This window comes from Epinephelus fuscoguttatus, linkage group LG15 (assembly GCF_011397635.1).
Source record: "Epinephelus fuscoguttatus linkage group LG15, E.fuscoguttatus.final_Chr_v1".
In the NCBI taxonomy this organism is placed as follows: domain Eukaryota; kingdom Metazoa; phylum Chordata; class Actinopteri; order Perciformes; family Serranidae; genus Epinephelus; species Epinephelus fuscoguttatus.
Window position 1 is genome coordinate 30,557,802 of NC_064766.1, and position 25,065 is coordinate 30,582,866.

General features: G+C 40.4%; 1 protein-coding gene across 1 annotated transcript in view; it reads left to right on the top strand.

Moving 5' to 3' along the window:
* The window catches only part of LOC125902179 (neurocan core protein-like), a 63,450-nt gene that overhangs the window by 7,708 nt on the left and 30,677 nt on the right, over window positions 1-25,065 (top strand). The window contains exons 2-11 of the mRNA XM_049598342.1: window positions 7,577-7,656; window positions 14,075-14,278; window positions 16,704-16,886; window positions 17,486-17,660; window positions 19,672-19,799; window positions 21,366-21,650; window positions 22,176-22,319; window positions 22,444-22,530; window positions 22,623-22,780; window positions 22,859-23,021. Coding sequence (XP_049454299.1) covers window positions 7,584-7,656; window positions 14,075-14,278; window positions 16,704-16,886; window positions 17,486-17,660; window positions 19,672-19,799; window positions 21,366-21,650; window positions 22,176-22,319; window positions 22,444-22,530; window positions 22,623-22,780; window positions 22,859-23,021 — 1,600 coding nt within the window. The 5' untranslated portion in view covers window positions 7,577-7,583. The remainder of the gene's footprint in view (window positions 1-7,576; window positions 7,657-14,074; window positions 14,279-16,703; window positions 16,887-17,485; window positions 17,661-19,671; window positions 19,800-21,365; window positions 21,651-22,175; window positions 22,320-22,443; window positions 22,531-22,622; window positions 22,781-22,858; window positions 23,022-25,065) is intronic.

Genomic DNA, 25,065 nt, shown 5'->3' on the forward strand with positions numbered 1-25,065 from the left:
GAGACATGATTAAAGAAAAAGCGACGGTGAGAAATCACCTTCTCCTGTCAGGCCCCTGGAGGGGGATACAAGACTGACAGTTTGACTCCTTACTGTAAAACTGGCCCTGTTTCTGTCCTGAAGTCTAATAATACAGATTTATCTGAAGTCCTCAGCCTCTCCTCTTATTACGTTTTATTTTTAGACATTTATTCTGTTGCTTCCTCTTGTCATCATGCTGTTGCCCAAGAAAGGTTTTGGAACTTCCTGTAAAGATACGAAAGAAACTCTTGGATTTTTCCTCCATCGGAAATTCGTTTTCCCATGGGGCAAAGAGAGCTCAGACTCTTTTCTGGTGGGTAGAGAACAATATTCTTTATTCTTTTTTTTATTGTAAAAAGGAAAATATTGCATATAAACAAAATCTTGAGAGTTTCAGCCTTTCCAAAACCAAAAACACAAGAGTGCAAGCTTACTTACTCCTTTGTAGAGTGGTAGTCTGACGTGACAGAGCGTAACCTCCAAAGCTAACTGCAATTATAGTCAGTAACTAACTCCAGTACCCTTAAAGTGATACTGATACTAATAGAGTGCTTCATGCAACATCCATATTTTGAATGGAGGGGCGTGTAGTATAGCTATACTTTAAAACATTTTGGTGGCCTCTCAGCACGCTGACTCACCAACTCTGTCAATGCACTGAGACTGACTATACCACACTACAGACTGTATGGGTTGAAGGTGCTGCTGTGGGAGTCTGAGCTCCACGCTGGGACAGTTGTGAGAGTCTGCTGGGCTGCAAACACACAGTGACAGGCCTACTTTTAGCATCACACAGCTAATGTTACTTAATGGTTATTTAATGGTTTTAACAACAGAGTTGAGCTGTTTTGTGTTGGTGTGGGTTTGTTGGGACTGTTTATCGGCTCAGTGTTGGATTTTAGCGCTAATGCAATGTCAGCTGGTGCTACACGGGCAGATTCCCCGGGAGGAGAGCACCTCTGGAGAACGCCTCCAGAGCTGGCAGCAACAGAAAGTTTGCTGATCCGAGTCAGGATGGTGTGGGATCAAACCCCTGATGCAATGCAAGTATTGTTTGACTGGAGACGTTTCAATGCTACTTGGTAGGGAGTTATTTCAGCAGATACCTTAAAGGTATTGAGTACAGATACCCAGATCTAGTTGGAAGTTATGTTCCAAAAAGTCATGTTCATGACTGACACCCTTACTGTCAGAATTTAGGCTAATGTTAGCAGCTCTGTCTTGCTCTTGTAGAATTTGGTTTGGGGGGTTTTGCAGGAAGGTCTGAGGGAGTTTTTCCTCAAATTTGGCACAAAATTCCTCTTGGACTCAAGAATAAATTTGTCCATAACTCAAGAATTCCTCCACTAAATATGACAAAACTTCACACAAATGTCTGATAAAATGATGAAAAAGATGGCGTGATGACATTTTATATCCAAAAGGTCAAAGGTCAGCTTCACTGTGGCATCATAATATTCTGCAAAAACACTTTTCTGACCATACTCAATGTCATATCTCAGGAACAGATGGGGAGGCATTTGACCTTGTGTCAGTTGGTGACACATGATTGGTTTGTGGAGGCATACAACCACAAGGAGGTCATTATAGTTATGTATAATACTGGGGCTAACCTGCTCTACCCTGCAAGAACAATGCCATTCCTTTATTTGTTATCTACATGGATTATCAGCTCATGAGGATGCTGACTTTTTGCCAGGAACATAGCATTTTCACGCCAAACGACTGTTTTTGCAGCATGGATGTATTAGTAGGGGATGCTGAATACTAGGGGGGTAATGATCCTTTGATCTGCACTGATGTATCGATTCAATGATCAGCGATCCAATATCATTACTGCAAAGTAAAAACATTGATCTATATCATCTTTAGGATACGCTTTTATTTTGAAAGTCTGTGTCACAGTCAACCAGTGGCAGGCAGATGGCAAGCAGCCAAGAGAAAGACGATGAGGATGAAGTTATTTACTCAGGAATAAATCAGCTGTGTGGAAATATTTTGGATTTTGGAGAAAATACAGGCAACAGACAAGGCACATGTCGTATGTAAACAATGGGTATGCGGCCCACTAAATATGCGCAGCAGTGTTTCTTCCACTGGCTTTGCCCATGAGTTCCCACTTGGCCCATAAACTTAACATTCTGATGATGTTACAGATTTTTAAATTCGCTTTTCTTTGCTTGAGGAAAGTTTTACAAATAGAAATGGATCAAAAATTCATGATAGAAAGAGTCAAGTCAGACAATTTAAGGTGCCCTTTTAACAGTTTTACAGACATCTCTTTTACAGTGGTGGTCTATGGGGGAAATGCTTTTAGAGCCACAGGGGATGTTTTTGCTACAATGTCATGAGTGGCCACTGGGACAAATTAGAAGCAAGGCTGAGCGGCGTTCCTGTGGGTCTGTGTGTACTATAATGTGTGCATACTGCAGCCATCACATGCAAACAGTAAAAACGGAAAAATTAAGAAGTCAGCTGGAGAACACAACTCATGGATTTAGCTGTAAAGTTAGCTTTTAAAACAGGAGAAAAATCTACACTTAGATCTGAGAAGTCTACTTCTGTCTGCAATCCAGGCCTCATTGTATAAAACATTACTTACCCGTGTTACATGAGATTTGTTTACTTGACTTCAACAGATGAGATGCCAGCTGCCAGTGTGTGTTTGTGTTGGCTTGTGTGTTTTAATATGTGTAGCCGATTTGTTTGTGTACATGCTGTGTGCACATAATGCAGAAGGTGAGATTCAGTGACCTACCTTGTGAATTGGCTGGGGTTTGATGTAGAGCTTTATAGTAGCTGTACCATTACAGCGGCATGTGTGTGTGTCATGAATCAACATGGGACCCAACCTGGCCTGATTAAGTAAACCTTTGCAGTCTGTGAACACACTCACACAATTCAGTGTAGCATGATGGAGGCATTGTAAGCATAAAGCTGTCGTGCTGTGCTCACAAACACAATTTATCCTAGAACCACAGCAGCAGCTGACATGATGTGTTCCATACTTTTCACGTTGTTTTTTTCTTTAAGCAATTTTCCCACCAACTGAAGGAGATTTGGGTCGAGGGGCCCGTCTTCTCTCCTGCGTCATGATGAACATGAGGCCAGTTGGTCTCCTGCTTCAACAGATTGACAGCTCAGTGCTGAGCTGTGATGTAGGTCTGCCAGCATCGTCTGTTAGCTCTCTTTGGATCTCTGTCACTCCGCTCGTCGGCTCTTACAATGAGCTGAGAATGCGTCCTATTCAGACAACATCGTGAAAATGTGTCGGATGGACATCCACATTGAAGTCCACTGAAGCATTTTAGAGACTTCTGGCTCTTTTCTCCTGAAGACACAGCTGTGCCTGTGAAAGTGAAGAGGGGCGATTTAGAGGGAGGCGTTCACGACATCTGATGTCTCCTCCTTAACAAAAGGTGGTGCTGGTTAGTATGCGGCTGGTGTGATTGGATGGTCAGTGCACTGTATGTCGTAAATCCCCTCTGGTAAAACTTTGAAAGGCGGCTGTCTATAGGCACACAGCGTTGTATGTTGTATAGCATCCATAGAGATGTCCACAGGCTGAACTCTGTATTCTGTTGCTGTGGATAGTGGCTGCTGGGCCCCTGCCAGTCCCAGGCCCTTCATAACAACACTCTCTAACACTCTCCGCTTACAAGACTGGGCAAACTTCTCGGTGTCATGACCCTCTCCAAGCCTTTAGAAATCTCTTGTCACCCACCCAGCTAGCTCAACCAATGGTTCAGGCCTTCAACATGCAAAAAGTCCAACGGCTCGACCCCAATCTGTCACAGCCCATCACAAGGTCCTAACCCACCTTCAGAGATGGCATGCCTCAAAGTGTGTGGCACAGCAGGGTCCAACCCGCACCAGAACCCCCTTTTTCCAACAGTCCAGACACCAACTTCTTCTTTGCCTATCATTGAAAATCACTCAACAAATTGTTGTTTAATGACAGTATAGTTTGGCCGAGTGCTTAACTTATCTGAGAGGAATGTTTCTGGTTGCCTCACACACTCCAGTTTTATACGGTTGAAGGTTTTACTGAGCTTTCACATGGTCGGAGAAGAGAGCGACCATTATTCCTGTTATTTATAAAGGGTTGAACTGGTGTTGCATAATCTTCTTTCTAAGCATCAAGGATGCTGGGGCCATGAGTTGCTGTTACCTTGGTGAATGCAAAGAGGTCTTTTGCTTTCCTGGATAAATTATTTACTTTATGTAACTGAAATCCAAACAGGTTGGACTAATTTCTGCTCACACTATTTTAAATCCTTCAAATGATCTGTTGTAAGCCCCTGTTGGTAACGCCTGTGTAGTCAGGAAAGTATAAAGAACCAATATTTTGAGTTATTTGTGTTGCCTCTAAAACCAGCATTATAAAACAAAGCGTGTTGTCTTCAAACAGCATACTTTTCTCTTTGTCTTCATTTCAGACCAGTGTGGGGCAATAAAGCTCCTTCTCAGGCATCTCTCCATTGAGCTGAGAAGCTTCGGGCCCCAAGCCAAATCCTCTGGCAAAGTCAGCAGCTCATTTCTGATGTGTGGTAGGATTTCCTATGTTGTGCAGTAGGAATGCACCAGAATCACTTTTTCACTGCAGTGTACTAAAAGTTAATCCAATCTTTTAGTCTGGAGTGGTTGTCATGGGATCCAATCATGTCTCTTGATTAGATGTGTCACTCTGTGTATGGTTTAACATCAGGTCCGACCTAACAATGTCTGATGGCCAGTTTTGAGACCAGGATGACAATATTGGTATTAGTAAACAGCAGCTGCAGCTCAGGTGGCAGAGAGGGTGAAAAATGTAAACGGCCAGGGACAAAGGCATCTGCTAAATGGAAAGCAGAGCTTGAATACAAGCCAGTGAACTGTGTCTGGGCCTTTAAATGCCCTTACAGATGCAATATTGTTTATTTCTTATTACATTATAACACCAATAAATAAAATGGACATGAGACATTATCCGTCCCTGTCTGTGATAGGCTACTGTGTGCATGCTGTGCTACTAAATCACCTCATTTGCCTGAGACTGGCTTTTCAAGGATTCAATGTTCAAGGCCATTTTGGTGTATTTTATTTTATAGGTGTGGCCACAATGCAATAACTCACAATAAATGAGAGAAAAACAAAGTATGAGTCATTTGCTTATTCAAAAACCTTGTGAAGGTCAGCGTTAGTTTTTGTGTTGTTGAGATTTCATGCTGCTGCGTGAACACCTGTAGATGCCGACTACCTCGGCTTGTGAGAGCTGCTTTCATGGTAGACAGCTCTTCAAGATGATTGACATGTGTTGGCATGTGTGTGAGTGAACATCACCAACAGAGTTAGGAGAGAATGGGGCTTTGGATTTGAGTTGGTTTAATTAGTTTTGAAAGGGTTTTTGCAAACCAGACAGCTGTGGAGAGTTTTTTTTCCAGCACACACAGGAACAAGCTGCCCTTCATCTGTTGAAACACGAAAACCACTGAAACGGTTTCACCTGGCAGGAAAACTGAATTAATTTATATCATACTTTTGCTTAAAGCGCTTTCCAATTTGCCTCTCATTCCAGCCTGTTCTCATTCAGAAATCGTTATATACCGCCACTTTGACAGTGATTTTGGAGTCAGACACCTGCCGCCAAAAGCCACCTTTCGCAGCAGAATGATACACGGCCAGGCGGCATCAGTATGTAACGTGGTTGGACGTAACCTTTCATGTTGTTAAGATACATCACCGGACGGCACCTGTTGTGGTGGTATGATACACCATTCGATGGCGTCAGGTTAAAATGCTGGCTATAATGATGTAATAAAGGGAGCTGGAAAGTCCCTATAGCGTGGGCAGGAGGGGTGGTTGATGGGTCCAACAAAAACAGGGCTTATATCCGGGAGCCTGAAGTTTGCTTCCTAAATGCCAAACTAAGATGTTTTTTCTAAACCTAACCATGTGCTTTTGTTGATGTCCCGGTGTTGGTAACGCATCCTGGAATGTCAACAGCAGATGCAGCAGGATACCTAGGGGGTAATATGTAGACATGAAAAGCCACTGACTAAACAGCAATACAGCATGTGGCAATTTGGCATGAGAATGTGTTGCTCATTCACAATTTTGGTCTTCCAGAAATATGTGAAATGGCCCCAATATGTGTTGGACTAAAATTATGTGCCTGCATCACGGAATCAATGCCAATCTAAAGTCAGTTAGAATCCTTTGTCGTGGCGGACATATATATTCCCTGGTTCAATGTCATGCAATAGATGGTGGTTACTGTTATAACCAAATAAGTAATATAAAGAGCAAGAAAATCTGCCTAGTGGTGGATGGGTCAAACAAGCACAGGACTTTTACCCAGGAGATTGCTGTTCGTGCCCCATGTGAAACTAAGTGTTAACACTGACTTCTTTTACCTTTACATATGTATGTCATTTACGTACGTAGTAACATTGCAACATTGTACATGATGTACTTACGCCACTTTATGTCATACTTAACATTCCATATGTAACAAACGTTTTGCCTAAACCCATTGTGCCATCACCACGTACATTTAACATGTTACATGCCACCACCACATAAGGTTGTGTTAAGAGGTTGTGGTCATTTCATGTATTTCTGTGAGATAATGTTGACTCACGCACCAATGGCAGCAAACTAACACGCAAGGTGAATGAAATTAAAAATTGTACCTTTAAAGGGCAGAAATTTAAATACTCACACACAATATTAGTTACATCAAATTCAGGACATAACATATCCTTAAACTACGATTTGTATGCTATGTTACGATAATGCACATACAGCGGTTTATATGATATTTCACTTATTAGTGCCCCAGAAATGGCATCGCACTTTACATAAAGTTACGTATTTAACATAAAGTTACTTTGGTTTGGTTTAGGTAAAGAGCGACATATATGGTGACGATGTACGTTGAAATAAGTCAAAGTTCATTTGGTTTCACACTGGACATGAGCATCGGTCTCCTTGGGGAAAGTCCTGTGTTTGTTTGACCATCCACCACCCCAACCTTTGCTCTTTATACTACCTTCTTTACTCCCATCAGTGTCCTGTTCACATGATCACAGCCTTCCTGATTGCGTGGATTATGTACTGTATAAATTACTGGCTCATGATTAAATGTTATATATATGAATTCTCCTGCATTACCTTTTGCAGGTATACATACGAACAGTGCATGAGAACAGCCTGCAGGTCAATTCTGGCACACAAACAAACACAATGTTTAATTTTGTCTTCAAGGGCGAAGCACGTTAACAATTAGGGTGACAACACTTGATGGGGATACATTCAGAATTTATCATCTTATTGTACGACTATGGATAAATAAATGTTTATTGTGATAATAGTGCACGTTTGAGAAGCTCAAATAGCTACAACTAAACTGAAAGATAAAAATATTTACAGAACATAAAAAACATGAACTGTATTGTCGAGAAGTGTCTGGGGCACTGTGTGTAAAGTACCGGTATTTGTTTTATTCATGTATATAAAACTTTACTATGAGTTTCATCCTCTTCTGGTTTCTCTCCCTCCTCTCTCTCTGCAGGCCCAGGATGGCGCTCACTCTGTCTGCAGCTGGGCGACAGATCCTCTTTGCTCTGATGCTGCTGCTCTATTTAGACTTGGGTAAGTTGTCTTTCTCCTACAGTGCCTCCACTCTTTGTTTCTGCTGCATCTCCAGGTGCTGTGGAAATTAACCAGCAGCTTCTGATCTAAAGAAAAAATAGCAACAAATAATACCAGCACATACGGAGGCTCAGGAAGAAGAAAGAAGGTAGGAGCAGCTGGACCAGGATAAAGGGAAAAAAATAGTTTCTAAATACATTTTTCTATAGACATGAATACACAAGACAGGTCTGTGCTAATTTGAGTGTTGTTAAGTGAGAGCTGACATGCTGAGGATGTTTGCAGACATGCTCGGTGGGACTGAGCTGGAACACCTCCAACCCATTTATGCAAGTTTAGTCGACCATCTGTTCCATTACAACTATGCATAAAATTCACAATTATGGAACAAAAAGACAAAACATCTCAGAGCTGCAGGTCTCTGGTGGATAGTATCGCAGGTTTGAGGCCCCACATGCAGCCTGCTGACTGCCTGTAGTAAAGATAAGTTTCTCTCCTTAATTACTTTTCTTGCAATTGGCATGCATGACAGTAGCTGGTCAGCCTGGATTTTCATTAAAAGGAGAAACTGCATGAGTCATTTGCAAAATTAAAACATTACCTTACAAGTCATTATGCTCTGACAGCAGAAAGTTATTACTCAACGTTCAATCATGTCTTTGTCTGCGTTTGCTGCACAATCCAGCATACAGTAGTAAACAAATGGATCTACTTATACTACTAAAATACAATTAAAGATTGGAACCTGCAAGTACTGGACAGCAAGTCTATGTTTTAAGTTGTTGTAAAAGCTGTTAAAGCATTTATATTTTTAGTCAGTAATTTGTAGGTTTATCCTCACAAAGTTGACAGTTGACAGTACAGTGCCAGGTTAATGGTAGATACTGTTTATCCATCTCTGGTGCTCAACATGTTCAGCCTGCTAAAGAACAAGTGAAAATTGAAGCTGTTTGTTTTGGATATAACCATTTTTTGACCTTGACGTTACTGTTAGTGATGGTATCTTGACTGTGTATTTCATGACTTTATAAGTTGATATAAATCACCTGAATGATTTCAGTAAACCTTAAAATGTTGCATAGTGGAATGTGGGACACAAAATGCTGCAAGAGATACAACACACCAGTTGTGTAAGGTTGCATCTCTTGAAGTTGGAGGAAGCTCTGAAATGGGATCGTATTATGAGCCTGACGATGTACATATTTCTTCTTGAAGGTGTTGTTTCACATTCTTGCAGCAGCCCAGTCACCAAAATAAAATGCTGGCATTGTACATATCTGCAAACCATCGATGTGTTACATTACATTTCATACATATGATATAGTTCAGATTACATATATGAGGTGAGTTTCTGACCAGGAGGAGTGGGGGATGGTGGATGATATGACACCCTAAGTGAGATGGCTACCAAGCAACAGACAGCAGCAGACCGTTGTACGAGACCAGTAAAAGCGAGTGTTTTTTAACAACAGTTAGGGATATATCCAGCAATGATTGTAGCCACAGATCAGGTTTTTTAATGACATGTCCTGCTGTGTTTGTAGCAACAAGAGCGGAGGACACGGCCACCAATTTTTATTAGCACCAAAACCATTTATTTTAACAACAGTTTGGGACATGTCAGGTAGGGCGGTTGAGCTTGGGCAAACCCATCAAACCCATCACCATCATTTCTCTGATTTTGTAAAATAGCAAAAAACAAAACAAAACATGATATACTTATTATACATAAAACTATGAGAAAAAAAACATTTAAGTTAAACTAAAAATGTTCTGTTTTCTCTGTAGTTCTTGTCATATACAGATATGTAATTATGTTTGCTGGGTAATATGTATGTTCATGTTGTCCACTTTCAAGTATCAAGTGTTCAGTCATGTAATGAGACAATACCATTTACAGTTGCTAGTTTAGGTGCAAAATCTCCTGACAAGTCGGGCACGTCTGCAAGCTGATATAACATAAAAGCAGCAGCAAGACACACTGCTGGTAAAATAAATATACATATATTTACTCTGTGTATGTGTATGTGTGTGTATGCGCTTCATACTAAGTAGTAACTAGGGGGCACGAGGGCCCATCATAATAGCATGCACTGGGACCCATTCTAACTACCTTACGCCACTGCTGCCGTGTTTGTAGCAAAAAAAACCCGGTGTGTTTTTTTTTTAAGTCAAAACATGATTTTTTTCCCCTAACTCTACCTAAACGTTTTTGTGCTTAAACCTAACCACACATTAACCACGGCACTGTCACAACATAAAATTAATGCGAAGTGAAGTTTTTACATATTCACTTGTACAAAAATGTACAAATTAAACATTTCTGTGGTTTGCAGAAATGTACAATGCCAACATTTATACATGCGATTGGTTGCTTGCAGAGAGTACAATGAATATGAAATGACTACTAGTTAGCTTAGCTTAACATAAAGACCGGACCGGTGTACTCTAAACTAAAGGTCGACTTGGCTTTTTCTAGAGCTTTGAACCAAATAACATGTGGAACACTATTGTTTACTTCACGTGAGAATGAAATACTTGTTTTACCTGCTTTCAACAACTTGGCAACTGAGCAAACCGCTAAGGAAGACTGTGAGATGAAGTTAAAAGCTCTAGGAAAAGCTTGTAAGAAGACCTTTAGTTCAGATTTTTATCAAATGATGGATTCCAAAGTCAAAAGTGAACATTTATGGTCAGCATATGAAATACATAGCAGTATTTAATTTGTTGCTGTGGTGTTAGTGTGTTCTTATTTTGTTTGTGAGCAACATAATTTAGCATGAAATGATCAAATTCAGTTAGTCTGCACCATCAGTTCAGTTTAAGAAGCACTGATATCGGCCTTGAAAGCCCTCTTGCAGTGCACCTCACTGGACAGCTCACTGAACTCTCCAAGAGGGCTGACAGGAATAAGAGATGGCATCTGTTATTGATAGAGAGTGTCCTTTCATGTCACTTCCAGCTCCATCTTCCTCTTTATAGGCTGTTTTCTTTTATCCCATCTGTCACCACCATGCTACAGGCTGCACTTGTCACCCAAAGTCTCTTAATTTCCTCCATTCAGTTTCTTACACTCCTTCCTTTCCTCCATCTTCATCTCTGGATTTTCCTCTCTTATACTCTCCATCACACTCTCGTTCCTGCTCTCTGTCTCCTTCAGGCTCTCATGCTTTTCCCTGGTAGCTGTGATTCTGTGATTACATCTGATTTGGGGGAAGGCAGCGGAGGCGTTCTTCAGCACAGAGAGATGCTCTCAGGGGGTTCAGCTTGTGAAAGCCGTCCAATCTAAATGCAGATGGAAATATCTTTTGGGGATTCAATTCTACCTTGTGCAATATTCCAAATAAGGCTTTTTGTTGTTTGTTTTGGTTTTTGTTGTTGTTATTGTTTTTAACACAGGTTCTCTTGTTCTGCTCGTATCAGTTTTCTACAAACTGGTGCATTTGACTAATGTTGAGAATTTGAATGAAGGGGACCAGACAAGAAAACAATGCAAAAATCCTTGAGCAAATTTGCTTTAAGCTTATTAAAGCTTTGTAATTATGTTTTCTGCCTTATTGTTGTTATGTTGCCAGGGACGGTAGCGCCCCACAGTCCATATTACTTTTAGATTTTGTGAGCAGAAACAGCTCATTAACTTATTGTGGATTGTTAACGAGTATATAGTAGTTTGTTTTTGATCATTTTTCAACAAAGAAATTTAACTCAAGGTCATTTAACCAGCGGTTTCTGCAGATTTCAACCCCATCTCGCAGCCTTCATTAATGGATGGAGTATGCTCAGTTGTCATGGTGATAGCTGAGTTGTCATTATGATATGCAAATAAATTACATTTTAAGGAAATCAACTTGGATGGTTGGAAAAGTCTTCTTATGTGTAAGAGAAATACAATGTCAGCTTGCTACTAAATAAAGTATGCTAAAATAAAATAAAATAAAATAAAGTGAAATAAAATAAAATAAAATAATCGTTCTTGGTATGTTACAGCAGGTGCACGGAGGATAAAGCAACAAAGAGGCAGGAGTGTTTTTGTCTGTATAGGTGACACTGTTGTCATGGTTACATTGAACCTGTATGTCATGGCAACCAGACAGAGTTGCTGATATCAATCTGCAGCACCATGGACCTAACTCTCCCGTTGACATTGGATTTACATTGATGCTTCCCTCTGCGTGAAATAACTCACAATTAATTAGTCCGAGTGACAGTCAGAGTCATTTGTGTGAACACAGAGAGAGTAGGTTAGAGATTAAAAGAAATAATTAATTGAAGCCTGTGAGCTGCTGTGGTCACTCGTGTGCGTGTTTCTACTCGTGTGTGTGTGTGTGTGTGTGTGTGTGTGTGTGTGTGTGTGTGTGTGTGTATCTAATTGTGTGTGAGTGGCTGGGATCCTTATAATGGGTCAGCATTATGTTCTTTTGCTGTAATGATAAAACCGGTTCCTTGTTCTCGTGTGGAAACATGAGTGTGAAATTGCTAATGAATCCCTGAGGTCTTGTTACTGTAGCAGACACCTTGGTTAGAAGCTACAGTACAGCCTACACTTTCTACAGTATATATATATCTCCTCTACTACGTAGAGTGGAGAGTACTGTACAGGATTTAATCAAACAGTGGACTTATTACAGAGTGCAGTGATGACGTTTAGTTGTAGGCCAACACTGAAGTTAGCTTCACCCTTGTTCCCCAGCCCGTACTCATTACCTACTTGTCAGTGTTTACGGCCTCAGATGCCGATGCAATAAAGCTTTCACTGTAGTATGATTCTACACCGGGCGGTGGCAGGACAGCATCAGGTTGTAATGCCACCGGACCACGTCAGGTTGTAACACAGCCAGCAGCAACATAATATAAAGAGCTCCTGTAGGGCAGGAGGGGAGATAGATGGGTCCAGCAAACCCCAGACTTTCACCCAGGAGGCAGCTGTTGGCTCCCCATGTGAGTGTTGAGCCAAACCATGATGTTTTTTTCCAGTTTTTACCTATTTTCCTATGTTCTAAGTGTATTTTGAAAACGACTGCATGCATCTAACAAGCAGAAAATGAATATTTCCTGTGAAAACAGAAGTGTACTTTGAGAAGACACAGTGCATATAACATTTGTAAATTGACACGTGGTCACAGAATGTCAACAACAGACACAGGAGGATACCTACCGCATCATATTTAGACGCTAAAGTCCACTGACAACGTGGCGATATTTGAAGAGCTGGGATGAAAACTCGTTGACAAAAAAACAATAGGATTTTTCCATTGGATTTTGGATTATTGCAGACAAGAAGCTCTGTGGCAAATAAATGTTAATGATATTCATTCGGCAAGATAATCATCACAAATTAACACCACTTTTATGATTTTTGAAGCCTAAATGTAATCACCATAAGTAAAAAGTTAACATTAAGCTGAAAACGAACTACACCACGGTTGCATGACTTCAGCATCGCCACCACAATGATGCTGTGTTCAGTGTGATGATGTTCTGTAATCTCTTTTTTTAGACATCTAACCAAAAATCCATTCAAAAAATCCACTGACTTTAAGACAATGGAACCAGGAGTGCTAAAATGCTAACTCATTTTGGGGTTTTAGGACTCATTCCTGCACCACTCTGTCCTTTAAGCGAAGTAGTTTGTTTTCTTGACAACTTATAATGAGGTATTTGATGCTATAAAAAGGGGATTTGAGGTCATGATTGACAGCTGTGTGTGTCAGTTGGTATCAGTGGCACTAATCACAATTGGTCTGAGTGGGAACTTGACACTGCAGAGATCGCTACAGTGCTGACTCTCCGAATGATGTCACCAGCCAAGATGGCAGCAGCTGTCAGGATATTTTGGCTTCATTTTTGTACACTCGAGGGAAGTGGAAATGCATTGTCCATCTTTATATACAATCACTGAGTGAGTTCTTCCAGAGCTTAAGTATAGTCATGCTTTACCTCGAGGGCCCTAAATATCGAATTATGTTTGTCTCTTTTATAAATAAAAATTGAATCACATTGTTGACATATGTCTGTAAGGCCTACTATTTTTTGTAGTGTGGGTTTTTTTTGTGGAGAATCAGTCATATTAATGACTCGCCTCCTCATGTGCAAATGTTCCACCAAGCAAAGTTCCCCTCTGACAGTATTTTGCAAAAGCACCATCACTGCATCCTGGGCCAAGACAATTGTGATTGGTTTAACAAAATATAAACAAGCCAGAGCATTTTTTCCCTACAGCAGAAAGATAATGTGTGCTTCCAGACCTTCTCTAGCACTGACACATTGCTGTGGAGATACATTGCATTGCAAGACTAGTCCAAAGGTAGATACATGCAATACACTGTCAATTGTTTTCCTTTCTTGTAAACAAAATGTCCTCCAATATTTTTAATTGCATATTCTAATTATGTCTTGTTCTTTTGTCTGTCCTCTCTAGGCGCAGCCTCCTCCGTAGTGAACATGCGTAGGATCACCCATCCCACAGTACAACAAACGCTGGCAGGCAAAGCCGTCCTCCCCTGTGTCTTCACCCTCCAGACCAGCTCCTCCAGCCAGCCTCCCCACCTCCTGTGGACCCGCATCAGGGTACCAGCAAAAGGAGAGGGCGCTCCTCTGGAGCAGATTGTGCTTTCTGCTAAAGGTAAGACAAAGACATGATGAACTAGTTTAGCTGCTGATCAGACCTACATAACTCTACTTTGCTCAGTCAGATAACATTTCTACTAGTGCTTAGAGGGTACACCGAAAAGATGCTCTAATGAATATGTTTATATTAATACTGGATCAAATGATGATGGTCAAGGTCAAAGTGTTTATTGTCATATCCACAGTTTGAAACAAGTTTCTCTGTACAATGAAATGCTTTGACGTCCTCTCTGAATGCAGTTTTAAAGACACAGTGAAATGGAAAATACATTTTACCAGTTTTAAAATCTGTTTCCTTGGTTAATTGATCATTTATCTCTTGTTATATGCCAAATATATGTCAGAAAATCAGTATCAGTGTATTGTGACATCAAAATCCCTGTCTTCTCTCTGTCTGTGAAATGGTTTCATATATTTGATGACTCATTCTGCACTCAGGGGTTTTCACAAAAGTTCATCCACTAGTTGGGCAACTAGTGAGACACACCAGTCACTTAACTGTTTGAGGGTTGTAGCCGCAAATAGAGCAATATGGAGAGAGACAGGAAGAAATGTGCCTTTGGATATCAGTGGGCAAAACTTTTCATTTCCACCACAATGTGGCTGATGTCCATTATGTTCACATCTATCTCATCTCTCTGCTGATCTATCAGTTCAATCAATTTTATTTTTATAAAGCCCAATATTACAAATCACAATTTGCCTCACAGGACTTTACAGCATAAAACATCCCTCTGTCCTTTGGACCCTCACAGCGGATAAGGAAAAACTCATCCAAAAAAAACCTTAAACGGGAGGCCTTAAACGGGAGGCGCATGTGGAGCCAACAGTCGTCTCTGCTGGCTCTGCTGTAGCTCAGATTAACTCTAAGCCCACCCACTTTTAAGCAGTCCAATCAGATGTGAAGGATTTGATTTAAATCCCTCTTGTAAATGCACACTGCTCAAATATTCCATTTCACAGTGTCAAAGTACAGAAGCTAAAGACGCTCTTAACTTCCGTTTTAGAGGGACTTTGACAATGAAACACGAGGTATTAAAAGTGAAAAATATGAATACAAGAATATAAGGAAATTAATAAGATAAAAGATAAAAAGGTTTCACAAGAGATAAAGATGTATGCCCCAAAAATACACAATATAAATGCAGGTATACAGTGTGGATATAAATGTGTATGTTCACAGATAATTATCACTCTGCAGCTCTCCTCAGCTTGAGGTATTTAACCCTTTGAAACCCTTTGATTTCTTTCAAAAACATGGGAAGAAGGCAATAAGCAACAAAAGAAGAAATGACCTAAAACATTTGCAAGAAATTAGTAACAAGAGGTATTTAAAAACAAATAAATAGTGAAAAAAGAAAGCTAAAAACAAATAATTAAACAAGAAAATGTTTTCATTATTATTTTCATTACACTTTTTTTATTCCATTCATTTTTTGCAATTTGTGGAACTCTTCATTCAAAGCTACTCTTCTCCTTGTTCCCAATGTTTTGTAAGAAAAGCCAATGTGCTCAGTGTTAAAAGGATTAAATACACGTGAAAGGTGTCTGAAAGCAGCACAAGAACAGTGATGTCGCTCCAGGTTTCAAAGGGTTAATGAAGGCCTCATAAATGAAGCAATGACTGAGAACTCAACAAGCTGACAAGAGCAGCTGCTGGAATTCATAGGAGATAAATTCTCACATACAGTAGAGGTTTTCCACTGTACATGTAAAAGCTCCAAACCTTCCTGAGTGGAAGGATTTTTAGCAAAGTCAAGGCAAGGTACAGATTGAATTCTTCTATCAAGGACCCCTTTAAAGTTTTGATGCATTTCAGTTTACTGTTTTGGTTCAGTCTCACTGCTCTTATCAGCCTGGGATTCAGATGCAGCAGACTGCTGTTTTTAGTAAAAATAAAAGCTCTAAAAAATTGCATTTGGAAGTTGGAGTGAGTGTGCAGTCACTCTAAAGTTAAATATTAATGACTGTATGAGAAGCAATTAAATTTAACATTAGAAATAAAAATTTAATTTGTGTATAATTTAATTTAATTCTCAAGTACAAATGTGCTTCGTCAGGACTGTGTGGATGTAGTTTGAGCACACATTTAGTATTGCTAAATCCTGATTGGCCCACAGAAGTACGTGCTTAACGTTGTTCCAACTGAGTCCTGCCCACTTCCAACCAGTGGGAAAAGTAAAGACAAAAACACAAATACAAAAGTCGATCGTGGGAAATGACCCAAACTGTGTTTGGCAGACAACTGTGTGTTTACATAGGACCCAATCACTAATCGTAAGAGGCCCATTGATAAGTTTTCCAGGCCTTTAACTCAATCTGTGCATTTAGGGCCTCTTATAAGTTTATGTTTTATCTTTAAAATCTGCAGAGTGCCAATAGACACTCATAATGAAGAAACCTCTGTCTCTGTGCCAAAGGTGATGTAATCAAGGTGAATAAGGCTTTCAGTGGCCGCGTCATGCTGCCAGGATACACTGCCAATCCTCTGAATGCTACCATGGAGATCTCCAGTCTGCGTACCAACGACTCAGCCACTTACCACTGTCAGGTTGTCATGGGCAACGACTATGAGAGAGACTCTGTGCCCCTGGTGGTCTCCGGTAAGAGCAGCAGCCACTGACGGGAGATTTCACTGTGAGAAAAGTTTAGTGCCACAGCTCCCCAAAGGAAACAGTTAAACTAAGATGAGACACTGCTGACGGACTGAGCAGTGTTAACTTGAAAGACTTTAAAAATTCTTTTTCTAGCTTCATAGATTTTTAGTTTTTGCACTTCAGGCTTGTTGTGCTAATGTAAGATAGATAAACCTGAGAACAGGAGCACTGCCAACCCTTTTCAGCTTTTCTATTTAATTAAACATTAATAACATTGATTCACCATATCAATATCATAATGACTGACTTAATTAATGTCGCTCACTGCTCTGTTGTTTTTGTTATCTAGTTTTCCACTTGACTAATTGTGTAATTCTTTTAATTAAAGAGTCTGAACTGAATACCAATGCTAATTTTTCTGTGTGCCCATCTGTGAAATTTCAGCTCAGACTCACATCATGTTAGATTGATCTGTTTGTGGCCACATTAACATGCTTATTGATCACATCCCGCTGATTTATTGATTTTAAACTTGGCGGTGTTGGTTTACCCCTCTAATAAATTCACAATCACCTCACTACCTGTCCTTGTGTCTACACGTGTAGGTGTGGTGTTTCACTATCAGGCTCCCAGCACCCGATACGCCCTCACATTTGCTGATGCCCAGCGAGCCTGCCAGGAGAACTCCGCTCAGATGGCCACGCCGGCCCAGCTGTGGGCAACGTACTATGATGGCTTTGCCAGCTGTGCAGCTGGCTGGTTGGACGATCAGACTGTTCGGTGAGGAGATGTTCAATATCTTCCTTCAGCTTGTTGCACCCATGTAGAGTTGCTCACTAGTCGCAGTGAGTCAGGCAGTGCTTTGAAGCAGGGTAAAGATTATGTGTATTATTAATTAATCTGCAGATTAATTTTCTTATTGAATTGATTAGCCCAGATTTTTATATTCAAATTGCTTGTTTTGCTAGATTCACAGTCCCAAACCCAAAGATTTATAATTGGCTATCAAGGAAGCCAAGTGATTTTCACATTAGAAATCTGGAACTTAATAGTAATTTTTGCTCAAAAGAGTTGTTCAACATTTTGGGAAATATGCTTGTTTGCTTTCTTGCTGCGATTTCAGTGAAAGGATTGATACTACTGTCATGTCTGTATGGTCAGTGTAAAGCTACTATTAGCAGCCTGTTAGCTTAGCTTAGCAAAAATACTGGCTGGAAATAGGAGGAAACAGCGAGCCTGGCTCTTACAATTTGTTTTCAGGTTGTCTGTCTGTCCTTCCCATTCTCTTGATCACCATATCTTAAAAACTCCTTGAGGGAATTTTCTCAAAAATAGCACAAACATCCACAAGGACTCAAGGATGAACTGATCAGATGTTGGTGGTCAAAGGTCAAAGTCACTGTAACCTCTCTAAAATGTTTTTGGCCATAACTAAATAATTCATATGCTAATTATGACAAAATTTGGTACAAATGCCTAATAGGGTAAAATGATCACATTTTATATCCAAAAAGGTCAAAGGTCAACTTCACTGTGACATCATAATGTTCAGCAAAAACACTTTTCTGGCCATCATTTAATGCTATATCTCAGGAACAGAAGAGGAGACATTTGATTGAATACTGAATTTGTGACACTAATATTGGATGTACACCTCAAAACTGTGCTGACTGTATAATATTGTATTGTATAAAGATGTGTGTGAAGCATCCATTTTTTAGAATTTGTAGCTTCTTTGCAGCCACATCCATATTTGAAGCATTGTCTACTGTTATGGTTACACATGAATCTGGGCTAGAGCTATACCCAAAGATTGCTGATTAATTTAAAAGCACATGCCCCGTGCACTGTGCTGTCAGTCCTTATAACTTGGTGTAGGTGATGGCAGGACACACTAGATATATAGTAAATAAATTCAGCACACAAGAGAGCTGAATCTCTCTTTTCTTGATTAATCAATTAATAGTTTGGTCAGTGAAAAAAATCAGAAAATGGTGAAAAATGGTGATCACTGTTTTCTAAAGCTCAAGATGATATCCTCAAATCTCTTGTTTGTCTACAACCCAAAGATTTTCAGTTTGCTGTCATAGTGCAGTAAAAAAACAAGAACAAAAAAACAGAAAATACTCACATTTGAGAAGCTAGAATCAGATACTTTTTACCTTTCCTCCTAAAAAACATACACAAATTAATCAAATATCAGATTATTAAATTAGTGGGAAATCAGCTAAGCTAAACTAACTGGCTGCTGCAATCTTCTGTAACGCTCAACAAGAAAAGAGAATATTTGTATTTCCAAAGTTGTCAAACTATAAAAAACACTTGAATGACTTAATTATCCATCAGAATGATGAATCAGTGAATCAACTGCTTGTTTCAGCTCAGTTTTGAATACTACTGTATTTATTGATACAACCGCTAATTCTCCAATTTGAATTTGCTTTGTTTTGTGTACAGTTTGTTCTCTCTCTCCTTGGATCATCATGCTGCCTCAATTAATATTCAGTTCTTCTGTTTTGTCACCTCATCAGCCTCAGATTCATGTTCTTTTTACCGCTGTTGTTTCTTTGCTGTTAATTGTATTTTAATTTATTCTAATTTCTTAACCTTTACAAGAGAATGCAAATAAGAATTTATGCTGAAGTGACATTTAAACTCTTTATGAGAATTAACGCCTTGATATGTGAGCTGAGATAATGCTCATATGGCTAAATGTTCACGAGACTTATTTCCTGTGATTAGTGAAAAAGAGGTTCATTCCCATTATGACTCCGCGTGGTTGTCTCCACAGCTATTCCGTCCAGTTGCCAGAGCTTGGTTGCTATGGACACAAGGAGTACTCAGCTGGAGTGAGGAATTATGGGAAGAGGGACCCGAAAGAGCTGTTTGATGTGTACTGTTTTGCAAAAGAACTGGATGGTATACACACACACACACACACACACAAAACACATCAAAACCTGTCACATCTTTTGGCTTTTACACTGATGTTTGCATCATACTCTGCTACAATATTAAAGGCAATATTCTTTTTGTTAAAGGAGCTGTATGCAACATTCAGAGCGCTCATATTGCAGTAACCCACTCTTTGCTATGTAAAAATAAAATATATAGTAGAGTAATGGCATCCTGAGTAGAGAATGAAGTCACGCTCCCTCTGTGTGTCTTGTAATCTGAGTTTCTCTGTTCTTTGTTGTGGTACAGCCATGTGTACATGTCAGTGAATGCTGGCTCATTGCCACTGCTTTGCACTGCACTCATACGGAAGTTACTGCTGATATTAGGACATCCCTGACACAGAAACGTAGCACCAACCTTCCGGTTCCCCCTGGTTAACACTGTTAGCTCTGTCAGCTGTTGTTTAAGAAAAGATAAGATAGAAATACTGATATACAACTAAAAACAAATGGCACAGATAGAAAAGCAGGTTGAATGGCAATAGAATACTTAAAGATAAAATACAAAAACATACATATCTGAATTAGAAAAGTATAAAATACTTAACTGAGACACAACTGCACACTCAATACTATTTACACTATATACACCATTCACTTATGTACATATGGAAAAAAGTATATGTATATGAATATATGTATGGGTATAGACAAAGACATTTTGCAGTGAGGTTAACATGGGGGAATAAATAAATATTGCACAGAGTTTAGTGCTGTTTGTGGAGTTAGCACCATTAGCTGACGGCCACCAGCTCAACCACCTCCATGTTGAGAACCATGTGGAAACAATACATATACTCTGAATTTTGCATTGAGCCCCTTTAAATCTTACTTACTTACTTAAGCCTCTGGTGGCGAGGGCCAGTTCTTCGGAAACGTAGCAAGCTGATATCTGGGACAAGACTTCCTCTTACATGCAACAGTCATTTCGGCTAATCTCTATAAACAGATATCTGTATATGAATTCAGATACATTTCCAAAAAAGCAAATAAAATGCTAAATTGTCATTAAATCATAGTCGACGGGATGCAAAACTGCATTTCTGCCAATGCGTTCAGCTCAAATGTGATTGGGAAATACTACAAATATGCTGATGATACCAAACTCTTGTCATGTTGCCCACAGATTCTGTATACATATGCAGATATATGTTTGTAGAGATTATTGTTTGAGTAACCCTTGCTAAAAAATTGCTGTTTTAGCAAATTACTGAACCTTTTTAAAAATGAAACTATACATTTGTTCAGTCTGTTTTTAAAGATTTATGACTTCATTAGCAAACAATAGACTGAGTGCTACACAGGGCAGGGAACCACATTGTTGGTTTTGGTCTATTTGTTGGTCCAGATTATCAAAAATATAGACTATAACCAGCCTTATCCCTTAGGTACCAATATAATTAGACATATTATGTGTGATTTTTAAGCCCACAAATGTAGATACAGTATTTAACCCTGGTGTCTCCCTGCTGGAAATCCAACAGACATCATCTGCTTCTTGACAAGTTCTCATGTCTCCATCCTCCAGGTGAAGTGTTTCACTCCTCGGTCCCAGGCAGGCTGTCTCTGTCGTCAGCCTCAGACCGCTGCGTGTCCCTCGGGGGCCAGCTGGCCACAGTGGGGCAGCTTTATCTGGCCTGGAAGTCCGGCCTGGACAGCTGCGCCCCGGGCTGGTTGTCTGACGGCAGTGTCCGCTACCCGGTGACCTGGCCTCGCCCGGACTGTGGAGGGAACCGGTCAGGAGTCCACACCGTCCCACCGAACAGCACCACTGACAACACCACAGCCCTATATGATGCTTACTGCTACAGAGGTACTGAACCATAATAGGAATAGCACTGACTGCATTTTTGTGATATTTTTGATGATGGAAAAATGAGTTACAGCACTAAACGAGAATACAGTGAAACTACAGCATAACCTCAATAATGTTTCATTATAATATGAAATGTCTAAAAGTCAAATATTTATATCACTGCCACCTCACTCATAACAGAAGTGTGTATGTTGCTGTGGAAGCCCTCAGTCCTATTAATGTTGTTACAATGACAATAAATGTCATTCCCACTGTTGTAACTATGGCAACGCTGATTTCTGATCCACATTATCCATCCCACTGTCATATATCTGTGAAACTAGATTGACAGCAGCCGTGGGAGAGAGGGAGAAAGAAAACAGTGTTGGGGTTAAATATCGAGATGCTCAGCCTTTGTTCTCTGTGTTGACTGATGTCGGCCAACTGCTGCAAAATTAAAACACAGCAAATCTCCGACACAAACCAGATAGAATCCGTCAGAGTTGCCATGTGAACAGCAAATCTCTTCAACTTGTTTCCCAGGTAAAGTGAAGAATTCGGGCTCTATCTCTCAGATCTACACCTCCCTGTGGAAGCCCTGGAGCTACCTCACAGGCTCAAGTGATGCAGACTCCGCAGGGACCGGCAGTCCTGACGTGACTACACAGCAAAGCACCACTACCAGAGGTTTTATATTTGTCTACGATTAACAGATCTGTAGAGGCATGAACCAGCTGATTAATCAAAGAATCAGCCATCTAACTGGTAAATACATATACAGCAAGGTTGAATTTGAAACACATCATTGCAGGGTCCTTGGATGAAAGAGATGCTTCACCTTCAAACTGGACAGGACTGGTTGACCTTGAAGAGGAGGACCTTCACAGCACCGATCCATGTAAGGCTGACCTCTAAGATTGAATTAATTATGTGTATTGATCACTAAAGAATGTGGATCTGTGACATTAATCAAACTGATTGTGTCCTCAGCCTCAGACCCCTGGTCTTCAGAGTCTTCAGGGTCATTTGTGACCCTTCAGATAATGCCAGGACAGAGCCTCTTAGACTGGGGAGAGCCGCTGGAGCCTGGCCCCGACTCAGATGAGTTTCTCCGCCCGCCTGTCCACCCTACTCCTGCTGAAAAGAAGGTCAGTCTGGGTTTAAGCTTATTAAATTTATTCTGAGATTTGAGGCAGCATCACTGAGCCAACTGTTTGCTATTTTAGGTGATCTCAAAGATCGTCAAATCCATTTGGAAGCCTTGGAACTACCTGGCAGGGACTGAAGATGAGGAGGGAACCCAAGCACCAAGTGCACAGGCAGGGGGAGAGGAGAAGACTACGAAAAAGACAGATGAAAGGTCAGATCCATCCAGTGTAGCAACACCAGGTGAGTGGATTGATAGTGCCTCAAATGTGTGAATTAATATAGCCTATCATGTGAGGTTAGCCTGGGTTTGGTTTGAAAATCTCTGAACTTTTCAGAAAGGTGCTGGTGTCACTACTGTCACTCCTTTACTGTCTATCCCAAGCTGTATGATATGCCAGTTGGAAACGATCACAACAAAAATAGAAAAGCCCATTTGTGAAGGCAGATTTGCTGGACACTGTATGTTGCTGTTGAGCAAATTGTTAAGTGTGTAGTCAACCCTTTGTTAACCTTGCATTTCGTTGGCTAACTACCTAATATTAATGTCAAGATATTGTTGTCATAGAAACAAAATGGGATGGAGTGCTCCCCTGCCACCACTTTTCAGCCCCCCCCCCCCCAAAAAAAACAAACAAAAAAAAAAACACGAAATGAAACTTAGGGGAAAAAAACTAAGTCCTTGAGCTCAGAGTATGTCATTTCTTCCTATGCTCTAATACAACCCACAGGAGTGTTTCCAAAATTAGTGCTCATACCAGTTAGGTTAGGTTTAGCAAAAATAATTTTTAATTTTTGTTTAAAATAGGTACGACTGCTAACTTACGTACATATATTACGTCACATTACTGACTGAACGTAATGTGATGACATGACGTTACTGACGACGTGATATTAAGTACGAAACATGGCATAATGTATGTACCGTAGTTAAATAATTTAATATTGAATTTTAGTCTTACACAGGACGTGAACAACAGTCCCCTAGATCAAAGTCCTGTGCTTGTTTGACCCATCCATCCACCTCAATTGCCTCCCTTTGCGGACTTTGTCTCTCTTTATACCACATCACCAGACTTCCTCCTTTGCTCCTTTCATAATTACTATGGATATCAGAGGTCGCTGCCTACACTAAACATATATACAGGTCGAAATAAGCTGCTTGTACAAATAACCAATCATGTTGTTCAAAAACAGGCAGAAACAGGAAACAGGAGAAAGCAAAAGATTTTAAGATTTAAAACTTTATTTTTACTTTCTGGCATGTGTCTGGCACCATCTCACCTCCATCCACTATTAGCTCATGTGTGTGCTTCACTGTGGAACAGTGTCCATCAACAGTATTCAATGACATCTTCTAGCGTATTAACTTTTCCAGTGTTAACACATTACAGTACGCGTTACTGTCAGCATAGTATATAGTCTGGAATAGTGGCACAGCTGCAGGATTTGTGTTACAAAGCAACCAAACTCAGAATTTAGGTGAAAAGCCTCTGAGGGCAACGGGCAGTACTTTGGGGGTTCTGGTGTAGCCGGCGATATTCGGGCCAAGACTTCCTCTTTGTGTGCCGCTCATTGTTTACAGTTGGATAAGCAACTTGAGACAACAGCTATCTGCATGTGAAAGCACAAAAATTTGAATAAAGCAAATAACAAGATGGGCGGTATGGTGGACTAGTGGTTAGCGCTGTCACCTCACAGCAAGAAAGTTCCAAGTTTGAACCAGCTGGCTGGCTGGGGCCCTTTTGTGTGGAGTTTGCATGTTCTTTCCATGTCAGGGTGGGTTTTGTCCAGGTTCTCCAGTTTCCTCCCACAGTCCAAAGAAAGCAGGTCAACTGGTGACTCTAAATTGCCCGTGGGTGTGAACAGGAGCATGAATAGTTGTCTGTCTCTATGTGTCAGCCCTGTGATGGTCTGGCGACCTGTCTAGCCCAGCACCGATTGTTTACCTGCATGCAGCCAAAGCCCGCTCAGATGTGATTGGTCATTACCACTAGGACTACATGGAAACCAGAACGCTGATACCAAACTCTTGTCTCATTGCCTACAGATATCTACATCCATATTGTGAGATAATAAAGCAACCAGAAGGCTTGATGACAGTGTATATTTATGAGCACGTACATTATTCTGAACATACTGCTGTTGAGGCACTAATTGGCTCAGGTCTGTGATGTTGGGGAAACATCAGTTGGGCAACACAACAGGATGGCACATTAATTACACTACAAAGAAGCCCCAGGAATGAAGTTCATTAGAGAAACACAGAATTAATAAGGGGTAACTG